Below are 16547 nucleotides of genomic sequence, written 5' to 3'. Positions count from 1 at the left end.
CTCACCCGCGCGGAGTGACAAGAGCAGCGACAGCGAGGGCAAACCCGTCCGAGACAAGCTGAAAGAGACTCGTATTGATGCGCAGGCCACATCAGAGCCCGCTGCGACTTCGAACCAGTTTATGGAAGAGCCTACCAATGGCAGCGCCAAAGCCGGCGAGCACAGTGCCTCGGGATCGGACAGCGACCGCGGCCGGTTACGGAAGAAGCGCAGTCGGGAGGAGTTCGAGCAGGAAACCGAGCCAGACAAGCAGCCTGAGAAGAAGCAGGAGAAAGAGACAGAAAGGCATCATGTGCGCAAGCGGTCTCGAGATGTGAAGGACATTGAGAGCGGTCTTCCCTTGAAGCCACCAGCAGCATCTGTGGAGCGGATTGAGGAAAATGACGGCGACGAGCAGATGACGAGCCCCAACAAAGACACGTCGAAAGCTGTTGCGAAGACCGCCACCACTAACAGCGGCACGAGCCCGAAGAATAAGCGGACACGCGATCAGGTCGAGGGCGCGGCCGCGAATGCACAGTCGGAAAAGGATACGACTACCAACGGAAAACCAATTACAAGTGCGGAAGACGAGCGTGACTCGAAGCGACTGCGAGACAAGGACAACGCGGTACCTGCCGCAAATGCCACAACCTCGACTGCCAAGGTATGTGTGCGCAAGATGGCAAATTGTGTCCGTGGCTAACCACAAATAAGATACCCCCGGGAAGTGGCTTCGCCAACACTTCAGCGGCGTCTCCGTTCGCCGCCATGTCTCCCAAGTCGCAAGCACCCAAGTCGTCTGACCGACCCGAACTCCTTCCGCAGACCTCAGATGACAAGTTCAAAGCATCAGGCTTTGGAAGCCTTGCCAAGTCTGCTTCTCCATTCGGCGGGCTTGCCAGCCCGGGGTCAAAGTCTCCTTTCGCTGCAACATCAGGCAACTCACTTGGATCTTTTGCTGGAAGCACTGCGGCGCCAGCTGTGCCAGCTAGTGGATTTGGAGCTCTGGGAGGGGCAAGCAAATCGGCATTTGGCGGCAGTACATTCGGAAGTTCACTGGGTGGTGGCTTTGGAGCAATTAGCGGATCGAAATCAGCATTGTCATCGTTCGCGACCCCCACAGATCTCACGATTAAAGGTCTTAAGGCAAAAGCAACGGCCTTCGGCACTCCTGGGCACGACAAGGATGCCGATGTATCGGACGAGGACGATGGCGAAGAGGACGACACCGAGAAAGAGAACAACGACAAGGAGCGGCAAACAAGCCAACCGTTGCTCTCACAGCAACGTGAGTTCTGCAGCCCTTTGAAACCGACGTCGACTAACAACTTTATAGCTCATGAGACTGGTGAGGAGGGCGAGACAACTGTCTGGACTGGTCGCGCAAAGCTCTACATCATGACTGGCGAGGGCACAACCAAAGCATGGAAAGAACGCGGAGTAGGCAATTTCAAGTTCAACGTCACCGACGAGGAGCCAAAGAAAGCACGCTTCGTCCTCCGCGCCGATGGTACACATCGACTGCTACTCAATGCCGCCGTGACAAAACAGCTCGTGTTCGGTGGCGACACCAGTGGAGAGAAACCGAAGGAAGGACGACTGCTCTTCAACTCGCCAACCTCAGACGGAGAACTCGAGTTGCACCTGCTCAAGGTACGTTGCAGTGCTCACTTTCCTCACATCAAGCTGACACCACGTAGCTCAGAGCCGAGAGTGCAGTGAATCTATGGGAGGAAGTACGCAAAGTACAAGATTTGGAGTTATAGGATGCTCCCTCTCTCAGTCTTGCACGTCTTCGCATGGACTCTTCGTTTCAAGCATAACCACTCGCCTTTTCTCGCTTGCTCCATCATTTCGATTTACCATCAACTTGAACCATTGACCCCGCTTTGCCACACCCATGGACATATTTTTGCGGTCGATTGGGATAGACTCTGCTTCTTGAACGACGAACGAGCAACACGAAAAAAAGATATCCTGGGCTTTGGGTTGGGGTGCTGGAAATGAGTAAGAGGCGTGTGTGTGACAGCTGGGCTGTCCGCCTCATGTACGTCGCCTGAATCAAGCGTTACATGCATGTAGATAAATCATGGGCGCTCCGACGCCTCATTTGACTTCCTGCCCTCCCGCAGCACCAAATTTGGAAACGAAAACTAAACTGATCAGTCCTATTTACTTTTTCCTGACGCCTCCCTGCCGCCCCCGTCACACACACTTTTGCGCTTCTCGGCCCGCTTCCTGACCCAGCCCATCGGACTCGAAAGCCCTCGGGTACACAGGCCGGGCGCCCAGTCCATTTCATTTCATTCGCAGCATTTTTCCTTTTTCCCACCATCGCCCATCTCCATCGAGATACAAATGCATGTCCCGCGGCAATCTGCGCGCACCCGCGAAACAAACCTCGCGGCGACCATCGGGCTGCGAGAATCGTGGGCATGGGCTTTGTGCAACGCCGCTTATTTGGGGGGTTACGTGCAGCAAGCCCATTGTGCTGGATTTCCAGGCACTGCGATGGGGCAAGGCACGGTAAATGGTTGGAGGAATGTGTGCTAGGCGCTGGCTGATGCGGTAGAGGGGGCGCGGGTGGCGTGGGTTTACTTCGTATCGGAAGAGTGGCCCTTGGTTGGGAGTTTTTTTTGGGGGAGATGTCATATATGTAATGAGACTAGAAGTGTCGAGGGATTGGGTGTCTCACGTCGATCTTGGGGTTTTATTGTTTCTTTGTTGAAATTGGATTCGTTCACACACACGCAAAGTGGACACAAACGACGAAGCTGGACTTGCCTTCACACATCTTCTGCATATATCAAGGACGGCTGCGCTACTTGGACGCTCTTGGTTTACACACAATGGCGTGGTTTGCACTCTCGTTTCGTGCCCCGTGGGCATCGCACCGCGCGGATTCTCCACCTCAGCAACAGAGACCGGCGCAAGATGGGACGCAGCATGAGAGATTTCACACCTCCACGCAGGCGATAGAGAGCTACACCGTTCGCATATTGGATCCCAGCAGCCGGCCAAGCCTGCACACAAAGTTGCGACAAGCAGTCGAAGAAAGCGGAGGTGTCGTGAGTGTAGATCTGGTCGAGGGAAGGGGATTCATGTAAGCCTTTCAGTTTTCTTGCTCCATGTGGATGAGATTGACAACTCGTGCAGATTTACTATGCCGTCGAATACATCACATCCCTTGACTGGCTATGGTCATGGGAATCTGTTGGAGGAAGGGTGTGTGTCGATCACGAGAACAAGTTTGGAGAAAGAGAGCCGGCGAAGTTGCAGCAGTGCGGGGAGTAGTGATGACGAGGTGGAAGAGGAAGAGGTGCGGGATCACCAGAATTTGCGGAAGCAGTGGACGTGGACGGAGTTGAAAAAATAATGTTGGTGAATAATAACGTGGTGGAAGAGATGTATTTTGGGGTATACAAATTAGTGTACAACATATGTATGCATGGCGTTCCGTTTGCTCCTGGCTGCAAGTATGTGTCGTCATGATACCTTCTTTCATATAGAATTACTGCGTCCTTGTATTTGACACTTTTTTTTGCTCATGGTCAAATCCTCAGAATTACTGCTTCTTCGCGTCCCTCTCAGCTTTCCTCAATGCGCGCCTTCGAATATCCTCGTGCATGCCCCTGTTGATCTTGACAACAATTGGTGACCTCTCACCCAAGAACCTCGACAAGAACCATTGCATGATACCGTGGCTCCAGTATGGTGTGCTTGTAAAGGCGACGTTTTGTGCGCCTCCAGATCGGCCAAGCTTGCTCAAAGTAGCCTTGACGAACTGCTTCGGGTTGGGCACAAGAGCAGATGGCTTGCGGATCTTCGACATGGCGGTGGTAATGAGGTGGGACTGTACGCACTGGACATGTACGCCATGGGGCTCGAGCTCGGATCCAAGGGCAGATGACCACTGTTGGAGGAATGCTTTGCTACCAGAATAGGTTGCAAGGAGTGGAGTGGGGAAGAAGCCACCGAAAGACGCCATTGTGAGAATCAGGCCACGCTTGCGAGAGATCATGCCTGGTGTAAGGAGCTGCGTAACACGAAGCGTAGCCATGCAATTGATCATGATGATGTCGGTCATCTCCTGCTTGGGTGTCTCGGCAAACGGCACTGGGATGCTGTGGCTCAATCCGACATTGTTGATGAGGATGCTGACGTCCAATCCATCCACAAGCTTCTTCAAGTTGTTGTAGTCTGAATCCTTGTTCTGCGCGAAGTCCATGGCGAGCGTCTTGGTGGAGATCTTGGGACCATATTTGGAAGAGATGTCTGCAGCGAGCGAGTCAAGCTTGGACTGGGTACGAGATACGAGGATGAGGTTGTAGCCCTTGGCTGCAAGGGCGAGTGCGAACTCCTTACCAATGCCATCAGAGGCACCGGTGATGAGGGCCCAAGTACCACGGGGACCGAAGCTGCTGAGCTGGTGAGGTGTTAGAGAGTTTCCAGTGACGAAAGCGCAAAACAGTCACATACAGATTTGCCAGGAAGGACAAACAGGCTCAACAGAACTCGGATGGTGCTAACGATAGGAGCTGCAAATGCTGCAACACCAGCAAGCAGGAAGCCATAGATTGCAGCTTGGACGAGAGAATTGGTCGCATCAATGCGAACACCAAAAGTCTCCGTGATGCTCGACATCTTGTAATACAATGGACAAGAATTAGATGAAGAGGGGTAGCCTCAAAAGGAGCAGCAACGGTCTACACAACAAAAAGCGTGTAGGCTAGGCGGAGGATCTCACATGGAGCATTGCGAAGCCCGCTATTGACCGAGTGCCGATTGGCCAAGAGCGCGACCCTGGACTAGCGCTGCGGCGGGCCGACGTTTTTCCTCTTGTCGTGGCCGTGAGCTAAGCGAGCCACGACGGATTTCGAATTATCAGCTTCACGGAAGACGACCGACAACACCACACGACCGCAACCATGGCTACCGAGCTCACGTACGTTGATCGATATACCGAGACACACTCGATCAATTGCTAATGGCGACACAGTGTCCAGTCCGAGCGCGCTTACCAGAAGCAGGTACTGCTTTTCCACCCACCGCGATAGACATGCTCGATGCTAATGCGCCGCGATAGCCTCACATCTTCCTCAACCACAAGGTCGGCGGACCCCGCAAGAACACCCGCAACAGGAGATGGTACAAGGACGTCGGTCTGGGTTTCCGTACCCCCAAGAACGCCATTGAGGGTACCTACATCGACAAGAAGTGCCCGTTCACCGGCATGGTTTCCATCCGTGGCCGTATCCTCACCGGTACCGTCATGTCCACCAAGATGCACCGTACGTTCATCCCCGATATCACAGATGGCGCAAGTGGCACTGGAATGGGATATCAAATTTAGTCTTGGCAGCATGTACTAACCGGGTCCAGGCACCTTGATCATCCGCCGTGAATACCTCCACTTCATCCCCAAGTACTCCCGTTACGAGAAGCGCCACAAGAATCTCGCTGCGCACGTCTCGCCCGCTTTCCGTGTCGAGCCCGGTGACCAGGTCGTCGTCGGTCAGTGCAGGCCCCTCTCCAAGACTGTCCGCTTCAACGTCCTCCGTGTCCTCCCCCGAAGCGGAAAGGCCGCCAAGCAGTTCTCCAAGTTCTAAGCGCATGGGATGGAGTAACGGTTTCATGATGAGGAAAGCAGAAGAGCGTGACCGGGACGGAGTGTGAATGGGTTTCAATACGGACAAAACTCTGCATCTGGGTTGAGGAATTCGGAGTCCCAATGGGTCATGTATGTTTTCCAGCTATGATCAATGAAAGCCCTCGGGAGGTCAAAAAGCCGCCGAGGCAGGTCAAAAAGTCAAGGACGTCTACTGCATGCGACTGGTGTCCTCAACGTGAGATGTGCATGATACGACGACATAACGAATCGGAGCTCTCACATTGGAAAGCTTGTACTCTCTCACATATTACAGTTATCATTATGAGGTGTTGTCGACTATGCTTGGCCCTGCGGCCTACTAACCTTCAGCTTTTGTACCTCTTGTGCTATGCCGTCACATATGCATTCCACTGAGTGAACATCCAAGCCAACGTGCCCGTACTGATGAACATCGGCCCCGCAAGCGGCAATCCCCATCTCGTTGTCCTGAACACTTGCCACTCCGACATGAAATGTCCAAAAGCGCACATGTACGCCCACATCGCCAATTGATATCTACCCCCATCATATTAGCCATCACGCCCCTCATTCGATTCGCGCTGCAAACTTACATCGCAGGATTCTCAATATTGTACGCCGCATACATCCTTATGACCGCAGCCAAGAACGTCCACGTCCCAAACGTCCGACTACTCAGCGCAGTAACATGTTTCGGCGTTGTAGGCGGCGGGTCGATGGATGTAGGGTTGTATACGCGCGACGTGAATGCGAGGGTGCTGTATGCCTGAATCGAGTTGCCGACGGAGACGATCGCGGTCTATATGCAAGTTGTCGCGTTAGTTCGCGGCGCTTTTGAGGATTGGGGCAGGGGTAGTGCGGCGACGTACGAAAAGGAGCCATTTGGGCAGGAGGCCCGGCGTGGAGGGGAGGAGGAAGGACATGGTTGGATGCCTGTTTGAGCAGGTGTAGGAGAGGGTGTGAGAGGTTTGAGGGGGTTGTGACGTGATGTAAGCAGGCTGTGAGTTTGTGCTTGTTTGTTGAATTCAATGTTGGACAAATGAAGGGTCCGTGCGAAAATAAAAAGGATGAGCCGTCCCTGCATATCCAGCGACTCTCCTTAAAAAAACATACTCCAACAAAACGTTATTCTTCGGATTGTGATCATTCTGCAAGTAATTTACAAGAAGCATATGTTAAAACTGCTGAAATAATGTGTCGCGAAGCTCTTTGTTTCGTCGATGACGCAATTATCACGACGCAAACTTCAACAAGTCCAACTAACACTCACTCCTCGTGAATATCATCAAGCTCAAACTACAACATATTCAACGAATCCTCTGAAAAATAGACATCTCACACAATCATTGCTAAACAGTCAAAGGATCCAGTCAAGAGAGTTACCCTATCTGACACTGCAAATCAGCTACAACAACAAGGTGTAGTCTTCAACTGCCCGCTCTATTTCATATTCTAGCGACGTAGGAGTATTGTGAAAGTCGAGTGCTTGCAACACCAGACTATGTGAAAGCACTTCCACTCCTAGTCTCATTTGCACCCTGCACTGTCCTCTGCTCGACACTATGAAGGTTTGCGAATTTCGGGCTGCCCGAAATTCGTTGATAGGTTGGGTTTTAAATTCTAGCGGCTTAAGATGAGACAATCTAACCTATTAACAAATTTTCGGGCTGCCCGAAATTCATAACAGTCTAGTATCTTTGAACTTCCCATCGCAATGTACTCAAGCTAGCGCCCCCTGCACACTTTTCGCTGGAACCCCCTACTTCTGGTACCTTGTGCGGCTTAAGATAGGACAATCTAACCCATCAACAAATTTCGGGCAGCCCGAAATTCTTAATAGTCTAGTATCTTTAAACTTCCCATCACAATACACTCAAGCCAGCGCCCCCTGCACACTGTTCGCTGGAACCGGTGTATACACGTGCGATTGCATTCGATACTTGACACTCGATGCTCAATGCTCGAATCCACACCTAGCTTGCATATGACATATATCAAGCCAATGCTATCAAACCAAAGTCATGCGAAATCTCCATGCTCCAGTTGAAACGGAGTGCCGAAAGTCCGCGCTCGATCTCACGTAAGACCAACTGCTTGTTTCCATACATAGGCAGGGACGAAACAAGCTGGAAGGTAGCATAGCATAAGCAAAAAAACTGGAGTCTTCTGTATGGCTATTGCGCATCATGTGGACTGCAATGGGTCAGTTTCACAGTTATGGATGATTGAGGAATGTGAATGCAATGTTTGGCAGTCTTCGTGACACTGGTGGCGTTTCGTTCTTACTCTATCCATATTTGTGGGAGACTACGCAGTCCCAGAGTTTCTGAGTAGCGAACATCACGTGAGGGATTCTATCCGAATCCACGGATTTTCAAGAAGATGTCATGTAACCATGATTGCGGATAGATCGTAACGTCTAACATAGTTGACACGAAGGACCCGCCAACGTTGAACGAGCTACCCATTGTGCAAATGGGAATGCGCCCCGGTAGCCCGAATATGCTAGAATAAGCGGAAGTTCGGAAAAGCTTGTCTGCGAAGAGTAACTTCACGTCCTCGTTAATATGACAAGGACGAGATAGTACGACCAGGGAAGACATTTGGAACTTCGCTCGAATCGAATAGCTCTACTTGTGCTAGCCGTGAAAATATTGGCACCGCCACACACCGCATACTGCAAGATGGTGTATGCATTTTGCTTTGCTGAGAAGCAAATTGCATGATGAAAACCTAACCGAACCTGTCCCACGACTTGACTACTCAGGTACCCAAAATGGTCCAAAGATCTTCCCTAAAGTCACTCAGGACACGGCGCGTCAGTATGGCCTGCTCATCCATTTGTAGCATGCACTTCTTGAAAAACGACAGTGTCAAAGCAGAGCGCTCGAGTTGAGAAGAAGCCTAGCTATCTGACGCTTTTTGCAAAAAGCGTAAGAAGGGAAAGCAAAACGAATCTTTAATTTTGTCGTAGTCGGGGATGAACAATGCGCTGACTCACTCCGGAATGTGTGTTTATACCAGATTTGGCTTTCCTTCGGACTACACTTCTCCATGCCCAGACAGTGAAGTCGCACATAGGCCGCAAAATTCACCCCACAAAGCTTGACGACGGATTTGGGATAAGTCTCTTGCGGTTTTTGTGGGTAACAATTTTAACACGTTTTTCACCGTCCGAGTGTATAAGCACATGCTAATGCTCACCGGAACGATTATCGGGACGACGTCAGTGGACCATGCACACGCATTGCCAACAAAAAACCTCTGTTAAGGGCCGATCGACTGACACATGCATTTTGAGTTTGTTGAATACATCATCACCTGATTTCCTTGCTAGCGGTGACGAAAACTTTCCGAACCTCGGAGAAACTGTGCGGGTTTCTTGAACATCCTCGTCAGACCGAAATGCTCTGCTACACGACATGAGACTGGCAGATTTTCATCATTTTATCATGTAAGCACTTGTAGAGCTTGCATGGTCGCTGCGCTCATCCATGCCTAGATGTAAATCATTCGATGGACGTATTTGCTGAAGGACGTGTTCGTCGCATTAAAATCTGCTCCACGATCTTATCGTTGCTCAAAGCGTCCTTTGTGTGAATTTCCAACAAAAGTGTAAGCTTCTGTGGCGTGATTGATACCGTGAAGGTGTACTCCGCTCGGGTAAAACTGTAAAACTCCAGCGTATCTGTTGCTCAGAACAGGACTTGCCCCGAGCGTAAGACTTCAGGCTGCCCGAAATTTCATAGTCTGCGCTTCTTGCCTGCGATGACACTTTTTGCAGCGTGTTCTAAAGTCATATTGCTGATGTAAGAGAGTGAAAACAACAACAGCAAAAACAGGACTTGCCCCGAGCGTGAGACTTCGGGCTGCCCGAAATTTCAAAGTCTGCGCTTCTTGCCTGCAATGACACTTTTTGCAGCGTGTTCTAAAGACGTTTGAGTGGTATTGTTGATGTACTCACATTTGCTTCGTAGCAGTACGTCAGGGAGAGGGGATGCTCCGAGGATGATAAAATGGGCATTCCCTCACTGCTGGAGCTGTTATTTTCATCCCCATTGCATACGATGAGGCCTTCCCCCCGCCGCAACAAGTAGGTGCCCAGCAACTATTCCTATTGCCGCTGTGTTAACCCCATTAGGAGGGCTCCCCTTAGGGAGTTACCGAGCAGTCAAGCGTCTAATAGAGTCACCAAAAAGACGCCCAAACGTACGCCCAAGGGGCGAGGTGGTGACGCTCAAGGGCATTTGTCAACACCGCCCTTCACCTCAACCCAGTCTCAGGAGTCTCAATTCCCGTTCAGCCAGCCGGCTGGTGGTGACGCTCAAGGGCAGTTGCCAACACCGCCCTTCACCCCAACCCAGCCTCAGGAGTCTCAATTCCCGTTCAGCCAGCCGGCTGGGGTTGTTCAAGCTGCTCCAAACGACCTTGCCGACGATGACTTAATTGAGGTTGAGGACGATGACGAGGAGCCACCCGCGTCAGCTCAACGCCCACCTTCTGCTCGAAACCTTCAATTTGGCTCACGTCCTCAACCTCCTCGTCTCCGCTCGGAGTCTCCTACGTCATTTGAGACGCTTTTTGACGCTCGTTGGCGGGTGTTTTACACTGCTGGTCCTGGCAAAAACACCAAGCCACTGCCTGGCTGGAGAAACTCCAAATGGGACACTCGCAAAGGGAGCTACCAAGTGGTGAAGGATTGGGTTACGTCAGTGGTTGCAATGCAGGCTTCTCCTATGAAACAGATGGACTTGCAGGTGGTTATCTACCCGGTTCGTGGCCAGAAGAAGTACGCAAAAATTGAGAGTCTCCATGGCCTAGAGGACCTCCACTACTACACCAGATGGGCAGTGTGTATGGAGCTGGTAAACCAGCTAGCCTACGAGCACCCCAACGACGTCATCCAGGTTGACTTTGACCTCACTCTCATGCCTGATACTGCAGCTATCCTGGCGTCAGCAACCTCTACTGTCCGGCAAGAAGCTCAGGTTGCTGGCCGAGTTGCTGACCTCGTTGCAACAACCGTTCAACAACCTTCTGAGAACGTTAGAGCTCAACTTCGAGAGGTCCGAGAGCCAAGTTATAAGAGGAAGAACACTGGGAACACTGCTGCTTCTAGGGACTTCCAGCAGCTTAACCAGACTCTCTCTACCCTAGCAACGTTGGTGATGGCAAAGATGGTCAATGATATGGGATCCCAGCTTCCTGGAGGCCTTCAGGGACTCTCTCAGCGTCCTGGTGGGGTTGCTGATGATGGAGAATCACTCGAAAACGAGGGCTCAGATGGTGGAGAATCGATGTAAATCTTCCGATGGCCATCCGCGAACTACCTGTACTGCACTTCGAATAACTTTGCAACCACAACACTGTGTTAAATTCTGAACTGCGGGATCGAAAAATTAGGTCTTATTTAGCAATCCTGTAGCTTAGAATAAAAAAAATATTAGCTTTTAACAAAGATTGGAGTTGCGTTCGACTTTGGTGTTCCTTGAGAATAAGGGTCTGACATATGCTTCGCAAGAAGGCAAATATCTGTACAAGCTAACGGGCACAATATCAGATGCCAAAGTAACCATGCCGCCTATGCCTATGAGTTCTAGTCTGCTATTTGATTTGCAGCAGAGCAGATCCCACTTGAGATCCGTGTTGCGATACACAGCGCCACTGTAAGCTAGCGTCTAACATATGCTTCGCCGTGAAGCAAATCTCCGACTTGCTTGTAGCACACAAGACGTGACACCATCGCAGTCCTGTCGCTGCAATCATGCTTACGCATGTAAGCCTTCCATTCCAGTCCAGTCCAACGTCTGCTTCTCTTCATCTCCACCTACATGCACGCCTAATTTTAGCCACACACAGGCTCCTAAAAAACCATATTGAAACGAATATAGACGGCTACCGACATGCATTCGTGTACTACAAAACAAAGGCGGAGACCAGCTTCAAGTTCCCTGCACGGAGATATGTATTTCATAAACTGTGGACAGTAAAACAACTCAGGCGGCTATCGGCACTCAGAACACATCCACTTGGATATGTATTTCTGAAACCTAATCCAGTAAAACAACTCAGGCGGCTGCGGTTCAAATCCATCCAACCAAGGACCCCACTCAAGCTCTTGGCCCTGTGGCCCCCGAAATCCCCATTCCATCTCGCACTCGAGTAAGCCCGCCGTTGAAACAAGTCCAGCGGCTGCCGGCACGCGCAGATGTTACTGTGTGATTGTGTGATGAACCAAGCTCCCGGGCCGGCAGTGTATGGGAGCCGAACAGCCGGAATGACAAATGTACGTTCACATACGCGAGATGTTTTTGAATTCGTGTTTGTTGAAAGGGTTCCGTTGGGGGGGGGGGGTGGTGGGTTTTGTCATCTCTGTATCGTGCGCTCATCTTCTCATCTCCGTCTCCATGTCCATCTGCAGTCATGCATCACCACCACGAACAACCAACATAACATGCGATGAACAGCACAGTTCAATCCGCCCGTCCCACTTCTTATTCCTTCTCGAATGCCCCTTGTCTTCTACGCGCCAGGAGATCACATCTGGATTTGAACATCATTGCCCGTTGCGCGTGGTTGTGTGTGGGTTTCAAGGGTCATGTGTAACGCATGGTGCGGCAGGAGTAGAAACGCTACATGTCGAGGGTAATAGCGGGCTGGCGTTAATAAAACATAATTTCCGGGGGAGTAATTCCCTCGCGATGAGCACGTTTATATAACCTGATGTGCGGGCGTGTTGGGGATTTCTGGCATTGGGCTTGTTCGTTCCACGTCTTGCATCGCCACGCCAAGTCCGAATCGAATGTGGAGTCATCATACTTGCACCACTGTCTTATTGTTTTAGTTTACGCGATACAACATGAAAATCTCTTTGTCGTTGGTTGCGGTTGTGGTTGGGTCGATTGGTGCGGTTGCGTCACCGGTGTCTCCGTCTTCACCGTTAGCGATAAGAGCGCCGCCGCCTCCCCCAGGACCACCTGGACCACCACCGGGGCCAGGTGGACCAGGTATGGGACCAGGCATGGTTGGAAAATGTCCAGTAAGTATCGAATCGTCCTACAAAAGCGGCACGTGACTAATACCTCTCACAGACGGACTGCTGGAACCAAGCTGCAGCAGATTCAAGTTGCGATCCGAACGCAGACGACGACTGTCTATGCGGACCTTTCTTCGACGACGTCGCCTCCTGCACATCGTCATTCTGCAATATTGGCGAGAACTTGGGTATGTTTCTCTACCACCGATCCAACATGGCCAACATGCTAACGATCTCTTGCAGCGGCGCTTGACTTTATGGAACAAGCTTGCAATTGAAAACAACCAGATCAATGACAAATGAGAGCGACAGAGACGATCAGATCCGACAGGCGATTACGCTAAGCAGTTGAGAGCGTAGAGAGCGTTTATACCCCACTTGTACTATGTAAATGATATTCTTCTTCACCTGACATGCGGTTGGAGGCGCGATGATCTTGTGAAATCATTTCGGAGGTTCGATTAGTGATTCTACTAACACGGAGATTTTCACAAGCGCATACCCAGCCGAGGTATGACTTGCGTCTTCTCCAGAGGCCCGGATAGCGCGATGATGCCTTGGGTGAACCACAAGCGTATGCATGTACCTCGGATGTAGCTTTTCGGTAACACGCTTGACGAAAGAGTAGGTATACAGCCATGTAGGTATTCACCGAAAAAAAGGGCCGCGATGATGTAAAAATGTGTACAGGATGCGAAAGTCCAGTTGCGACATGGCCAGATTTTTATCATATGCAATGTGACGTATGATCGCCTTCCAACGCCAACAGTTGCAGTTGTACTTGGACTTGGCGAGAGCATCTCAATAATCGCATCCCGCCGACCGCAGATAACAACCGTGAGGTTATCAGACGTCGTCCGCATAGAGTTGTGTAGTGATTTCACATGTTGGTTGCGGGCTATCGTAGCTGCATCGATCGTCCCATCCTCGGTCAAACGGTAAAACCAAATTGTGAAAGTCTAGCATGACGCGCTTCTTTAACTAGTCCAGCTTTATGGGGTAACAGGTGCTGCCAGATCGGTACTCGTGGAGGATATCGTACGAACGAAGAGCTCATCTGGAGGTCGCCATCATTATTGTGTAGTTGCTGACGACACACATGCAACAGTAGTTGCACACATCGGAAAGCAGCGGTCGTAGCCGCTACGCTATTGTGCCGATCAGTGCAAGGACTCTTCCTTCAAGTTCCGGTATGCCTGAAATAGGGACTTGCAGGTGATGACATCAATGTCGCTCGAATATGGGGTGTGCTTCTGTGGAGGTAGATTTCGCTGTCGGAGTCTAAGGATTTGGCGATGTTTCATTCAATCCTCCAGCGACCGGGCATGTCAGTCTACAAAGCTATAAGAAGAGACTTGGTGTGTGGGCTATTCCTAGGCTGTGTTATCGCAATGAAACAGTGAAGAAATTTGGTGCATGCTTGAGAAAAAACGAATCACTGTGAAGACCCACGCCAAGAGGCATAGTCTAATGTCATTCTGGAGGAGAGCTGCCCCTGGACCGCCTCGCATCGGGGTCGAGTGTTGGATGTGGTAGTGCGGGGCCCCAGAGAAAGCTTGAATAAGGATAGCCGAAGTCTGGCTGAGGCTGAGATCATCCCTTTCTGCCCCAGTTACGCGTAACCTCCTCCTTGTGCGCAATCAACGTCAGAATGACCCTCTGGGGTCGGGGAAGTCTTGGGCCAGAAAGCAAAATTGTTCGATGCCGATTCCGGGCGGTCGTGTCAGAATGTTGGGCGACAAACTGTAAAACCTTTCCTGCGGGGCCACGTTGAGCGAGCCATTGGAAGTCAGAGAGTCAGCGCCAGGGCATTCCGACGTCAGAGCACGATATGGCATGTTGAGAAGTCAGGTCCGGCCAACATGTGGCAGTCATGTGGTGGCTCGGGCAGCAGCTCTCTCCCCAGGCTGGCCTCCTTGACGTGGTAGGCATGACTTTCTTGACGATAGCGAGGGCGGAATATTGTTTCAATGCCGCCCTCGACCAAGCAGCACTGTACCTGCATGTCCACGGGTTGCTCCAAGGGGTAAGCGCCACCAGCGTAGCATGTCGCCGTCGCAGTCAAGCCCCATTCTTTCGCATTCCGACAACACCCGACGAGTCCTTCCACGTGCACGCTGAAGCCACGTCCGTCCTTTGTTGGCGCGTGGAGTTCGCGGCTCGGGCAAGGCTTTAGTTCGGAAGAAGTCCCCCAGCCTGCCCTCAGCGGGTCAAACTAGCATCGGCGTCAAATTTTTCGAGAAGAACTGATAAGAATAGCGGACCCGGGTTACCAGTGCGTCGAGTCGCAATGGCGCCGTGCGAGCTGCGAGATTCCTCGCGAGCTTTAAGAAACGTGCAGACACAGGCTGTGCGACGTGTTTGCAATCTAGGCAGTGATAGCGTCACTGTTGCGCGGAGCGGCGGTCCGCTGTAGGATATCGCAAAAGGCAGCTCTAGTACTGTACGTACCGCAGCCCCCACGATCTGCTGCGCGAAGCAGGAAGCCAAGGACAGGGGAGAGCCCCGCCAAACCCGCCCAAGCAAAGCCACTCCAGATACGACACGACACGGACATCGCCTGGTTGACATGCGGCAGCCAATCTGCGTGGCAGACCGCGTGTCGTGATCTAGGCAGATTCATTGCGTGCTGATGGCCCCAGGCGGGCAGATAGGAGGACCCTTTCTGCCTGTATGTCGGCTTGAGGCTATGTTGGCTTCACCGACCTCATTTGAGCACCCGGCGATGCATAGAAGGCGGGCCGCATGTGAATCGGCTCGGTAGGGCCCTGTATAACAACAGTCGTGCATAGCAGCAGCGATATTGCGATAGTCGCCCGAGCTGTGATGAAGCGGTGCTTATTCTCAAGTCCCCAGAGTCGAGACCCCACAGACTACTCCGCTTGTCGATTGACGGTCAAAGGGGGATCTCCTGTGGTGGAACGCAAAGCAGCCACACCTGGAGATCGCAACTGGGAGGAATGCCCATTGGACGGGACGTGGGAGATATGGCCTCCACCCCGCCCAAGTCCAACCAAAAAGCAGCTGCTGTGCTACAACCAGTAATGCTCGTCTGCCTTGCATGTGCTGTGCAGTCAGAGTGGCATGCATCCTTGAGGTTATTGATTGCTTGCTGGTGGGCGGGTCGTGGTCAGTCCAATAAGTCACTGTGACACGCAGCTGCCTCGTAGCACTGAAACAGGTGCAGGTGCATGAGATGGAGGGCAGCAACGTCTACACCAAGAGACAGGCGCCCTCACAACCCCAGACGTCATTTTCTGGACAACCCCAGCTGCCCTTATCTCTCCAGGTCTCCTCATCCGCTGCAACGCTCCAGTCACGCACCACACATCGTACTACTGAAGAAAAAAAACCTCTGCAGTGCCCGCTCACGTAAACTCGCTGCCTCACTCTGCTGAACCAGATTCAGACTGGGTCCCCTGTCTTATTAGCTATTCTGTTGCTTACCCACCACCGCCTCACGACAGCCACACATCACCACAAGTGCGCACTCGCCGACGTTCACCGCTGGAAGAGATTTCAACTGAAATTTGTGCAAAACTGGTCAGTTCAGCAGAAACCGCTGCTGCTCCACAGTCGGTCGACCCTTCACCCACCAAGGCAAGTTCCGCGACCAGGCACGCAGTCATCGCATTCTCGCACCGCCATTTCGAGCCACAGGCCGCCTGCACGACAGCAATTAAGGAAGACGCCATCGCTGCAGCGCGCTTCTCACGACATCCAGCTCGCCCCTGCATTCGGCCTGCACTCGGCTAGAGCCAAGCCAAGCCTGTGCGCCGCTTTTGTTGCAATTCTCGCTCCGAGATCAACCACCCTAGTCACCCCCACACGCGCTGTCCGCTTAGTCTGTGCGCTCCATTCATACATATACCCGACCCCCATCCCCTTCCCCCGACTTTC

General features: G+C 51.8%; 10 protein-coding genes across 10 annotated transcripts, besides 1 other annotated feature; 8 read left to right on the top strand and 2 right to left on the bottom strand.

Moving 5' to 3' along the window:
* Positions 1 to 62: part of a sequence feature (Short protein (SNOG_20150, EDP89836.1) was converted to a misc_feature.) that runs on past the window's edge.
* Positions 63 to 750: 688 nt separating this feature from the next.
* SNOG_13629 (hypothetical protein) lies at positions 751 to 2040 on the top strand (the record flags this gene model as incomplete). The annotated part of the gene is made up of 2 exons (XM_001803782.1): positions 751 to 1270; positions 1319 to 2040. The coding sequence occupies 2 exons, from the start codon at positions 751 to 753 to the stop codon at positions 1702 to 1704; spliced, it is 906 nt and encodes a 301-aa protein (XP_001803834.1). The 3' UTR covers positions 1705 to 2040.
* Positions 2041 to 2831: 791 nt separating this feature from the next.
* Positions 2832 to 3276, top strand: SNOG_13628 (hypothetical protein; the record flags this gene model as incomplete). Its single annotated transcript, XM_001803781.1, has 2 exons — positions 2832 to 3050; positions 3139 to 3276. The coding sequence occupies 2 exons, from the start codon at positions 2832 to 2834 to the stop codon at positions 3274 to 3276; spliced, it is 357 nt and encodes a 118-aa protein (XP_001803833.1).
* Positions 3277 to 3547: 271 nt separating this feature from the next.
* Positions 3548 to 4626, bottom strand: SNOG_13627 (hypothetical protein; the record flags this gene model as incomplete). The annotated part of the gene is made up of 2 exons (XM_001803780.1): positions 3548 to 4408; positions 4462 to 4626. The coding sequence occupies 2 exons, from the start codon at positions 4624 to 4626 to the stop codon at positions 3548 to 3550; spliced, it is 1026 nt and encodes a 341-aa protein (XP_001803832.1).
* A 248-nt stretch (positions 4627 to 4874) lies between these two features.
* SNOG_13626 (hypothetical protein) lies at positions 4875 to 5795 on the top strand. The gene is made up of 4 exons (XM_001803779.1): positions 4875 to 4927; positions 4982 to 5012; positions 5069 to 5273; positions 5365 to 5795. Exons 1-4 carry the CDS (start codon positions 4911 to 4913, stop codon positions 5589 to 5591), a joined length of 480 nt encoding a protein of 159 aa, XP_001803831.1. The 5' UTR covers positions 4875 to 4910; the 3' UTR covers positions 5592 to 5795.
* Positions 5796 to 6200: 405 nt separating this feature from the next.
* SNOG_13625 (hypothetical protein) lies at positions 6201 to 6534 on the bottom strand (the record flags this gene model as incomplete). The annotated part of the gene is made up of 2 exons (XM_001803778.1): positions 6201 to 6410; positions 6481 to 6534. 2 exons carry the CDS (start codon positions 6532 to 6534, stop codon positions 6201 to 6203), a joined length of 264 nt encoding a protein of 87 aa, XP_001803830.1.
* Positions 6535 to 9678: 3144 nt separating this feature from the next.
* SNOG_13624 (hypothetical protein) lies at positions 9679 to 10914 on the top strand (the record flags this gene model as incomplete). Its single annotated transcript, XM_001803777.1, has 2 exons — positions 9679 to 9704; positions 9798 to 10914. The coding sequence occupies 2 exons, from the start codon at positions 9679 to 9681 to the stop codon at positions 10912 to 10914; spliced, it is 1143 nt and encodes a 380-aa protein (XP_001803829.1).
* A 271-nt stretch (positions 10915 to 11185) lies between these two features.
* Positions 11186 to 11833, top strand: SNOG_13623 (hypothetical protein; the record flags this gene model as incomplete). Its single annotated transcript, XM_001803776.1, has 4 exons — positions 11186 to 11277; positions 11360 to 11387; positions 11503 to 11576; positions 11671 to 11833. The coding sequence occupies 4 exons, from the start codon at positions 11186 to 11188 to the stop codon at positions 11831 to 11833; spliced, it is 357 nt and encodes a 118-aa protein (XP_001803828.1).
* A 531-nt stretch (positions 11834 to 12364) lies between these two features.
* On the top strand, positions 12365 to 13060 carry SNOG_13622 (hypothetical protein). The gene is made up of 3 exons (XM_001803775.1): positions 12365 to 12650; positions 12703 to 12835; positions 12891 to 13060. The coding sequence occupies exons 1-3, from the start codon at positions 12471 to 12473 to the stop codon at positions 12923 to 12925; spliced, it is 348 nt and encodes a 115-aa protein (XP_001803827.1). The 5' UTR covers positions 12365 to 12470; the 3' UTR covers positions 12926 to 13060.
* Positions 13061 to 14520: 1460 nt separating this feature from the next.
* On the top strand, positions 14521 to 15255 carry SNOG_13621 (hypothetical protein; the record flags this gene model as incomplete). Its single annotated transcript, XM_001803774.1, has 3 exons — positions 14521 to 14673; positions 14907 to 14922; positions 15104 to 15255. The coding sequence occupies 3 exons, from the start codon at positions 14521 to 14523 to the stop codon at positions 15253 to 15255; spliced, it is 321 nt and encodes a 106-aa protein (XP_001803826.1).
* Positions 15256 to 15634: 379 nt separating this feature from the next.
* On the top strand, positions 15635 to 16403 carry SNOG_13620 (hypothetical protein; the record flags this gene model as incomplete). The annotated part of the gene is made up of 3 exons (XM_001803773.1): positions 15635 to 15688; positions 15835 to 15979; positions 16009 to 16403. The coding sequence occupies 3 exons, from the start codon at positions 15635 to 15637 to the stop codon at positions 16401 to 16403; spliced, it is 594 nt and encodes a 197-aa protein (XP_001803825.1).
* Positions 16404 to 16547: the final 144 nt, after the last annotated feature.

The sequence above is a fragment of the Parastagonospora nodorum genome (assembly GCF_000146915.1).
Source record: "Parastagonospora nodorum SN15 chromosome Unknown scaffold_27, whole genome shotgun sequence".
NCBI classification, from domain to species: Eukaryota; Fungi; Ascomycota; class Dothideomycetes; order Pleosporales; family Phaeosphaeriaceae; genus Parastagonospora; species Parastagonospora nodorum.
This window is presented reverse-complemented; position numbering and strand designations above follow the sequence as displayed.

What these genes read in the sequence shown, in the direction of transcription:
- SNOG_13626 (XM_001803779.1), top strand. An exon ending in AGCGCGCTTACCAGAAGCAG is followed by an intron (nt 5,013 to 5,068) that starts GTACTGCTTTTC and finishes GCGCCGCGATAG; the next exon opens with CCTCACATCTTCCTCAACCA. An exon ending in CATGTCCACCAAGATGCACC is followed by an intron (nt 5,274 to 5,364) that starts GTACGTTCATCC and finishes AACCGGGTCCAG; the next exon opens with GCACCTTGATCATCCGCCGT.
- SNOG_13622 (XM_001803775.1), top strand. Translation starts at nt 12,471, where the DNA reads ATGAAAATCTCTTTGTCGTTGGTTGCGGTTGTGGTTGGGTCGATTGGT. An exon ending in GCATGGTTGGAAAATGTCCA is followed by an intron (nt 12,651 to 12,702) that starts GTAAGTATCGAA and finishes TACCTCTCACAG; the next exon opens with ACGGACTGCTGGAACCAAGC. An exon ending in CAATATTGGCGAGAACTTGG is followed by an intron (nt 12,836 to 12,890) that starts GTATGTTTCTCT and finishes GATCTCTTGCAG; the next exon opens with CGGCGCTTGACTTTATGGAA.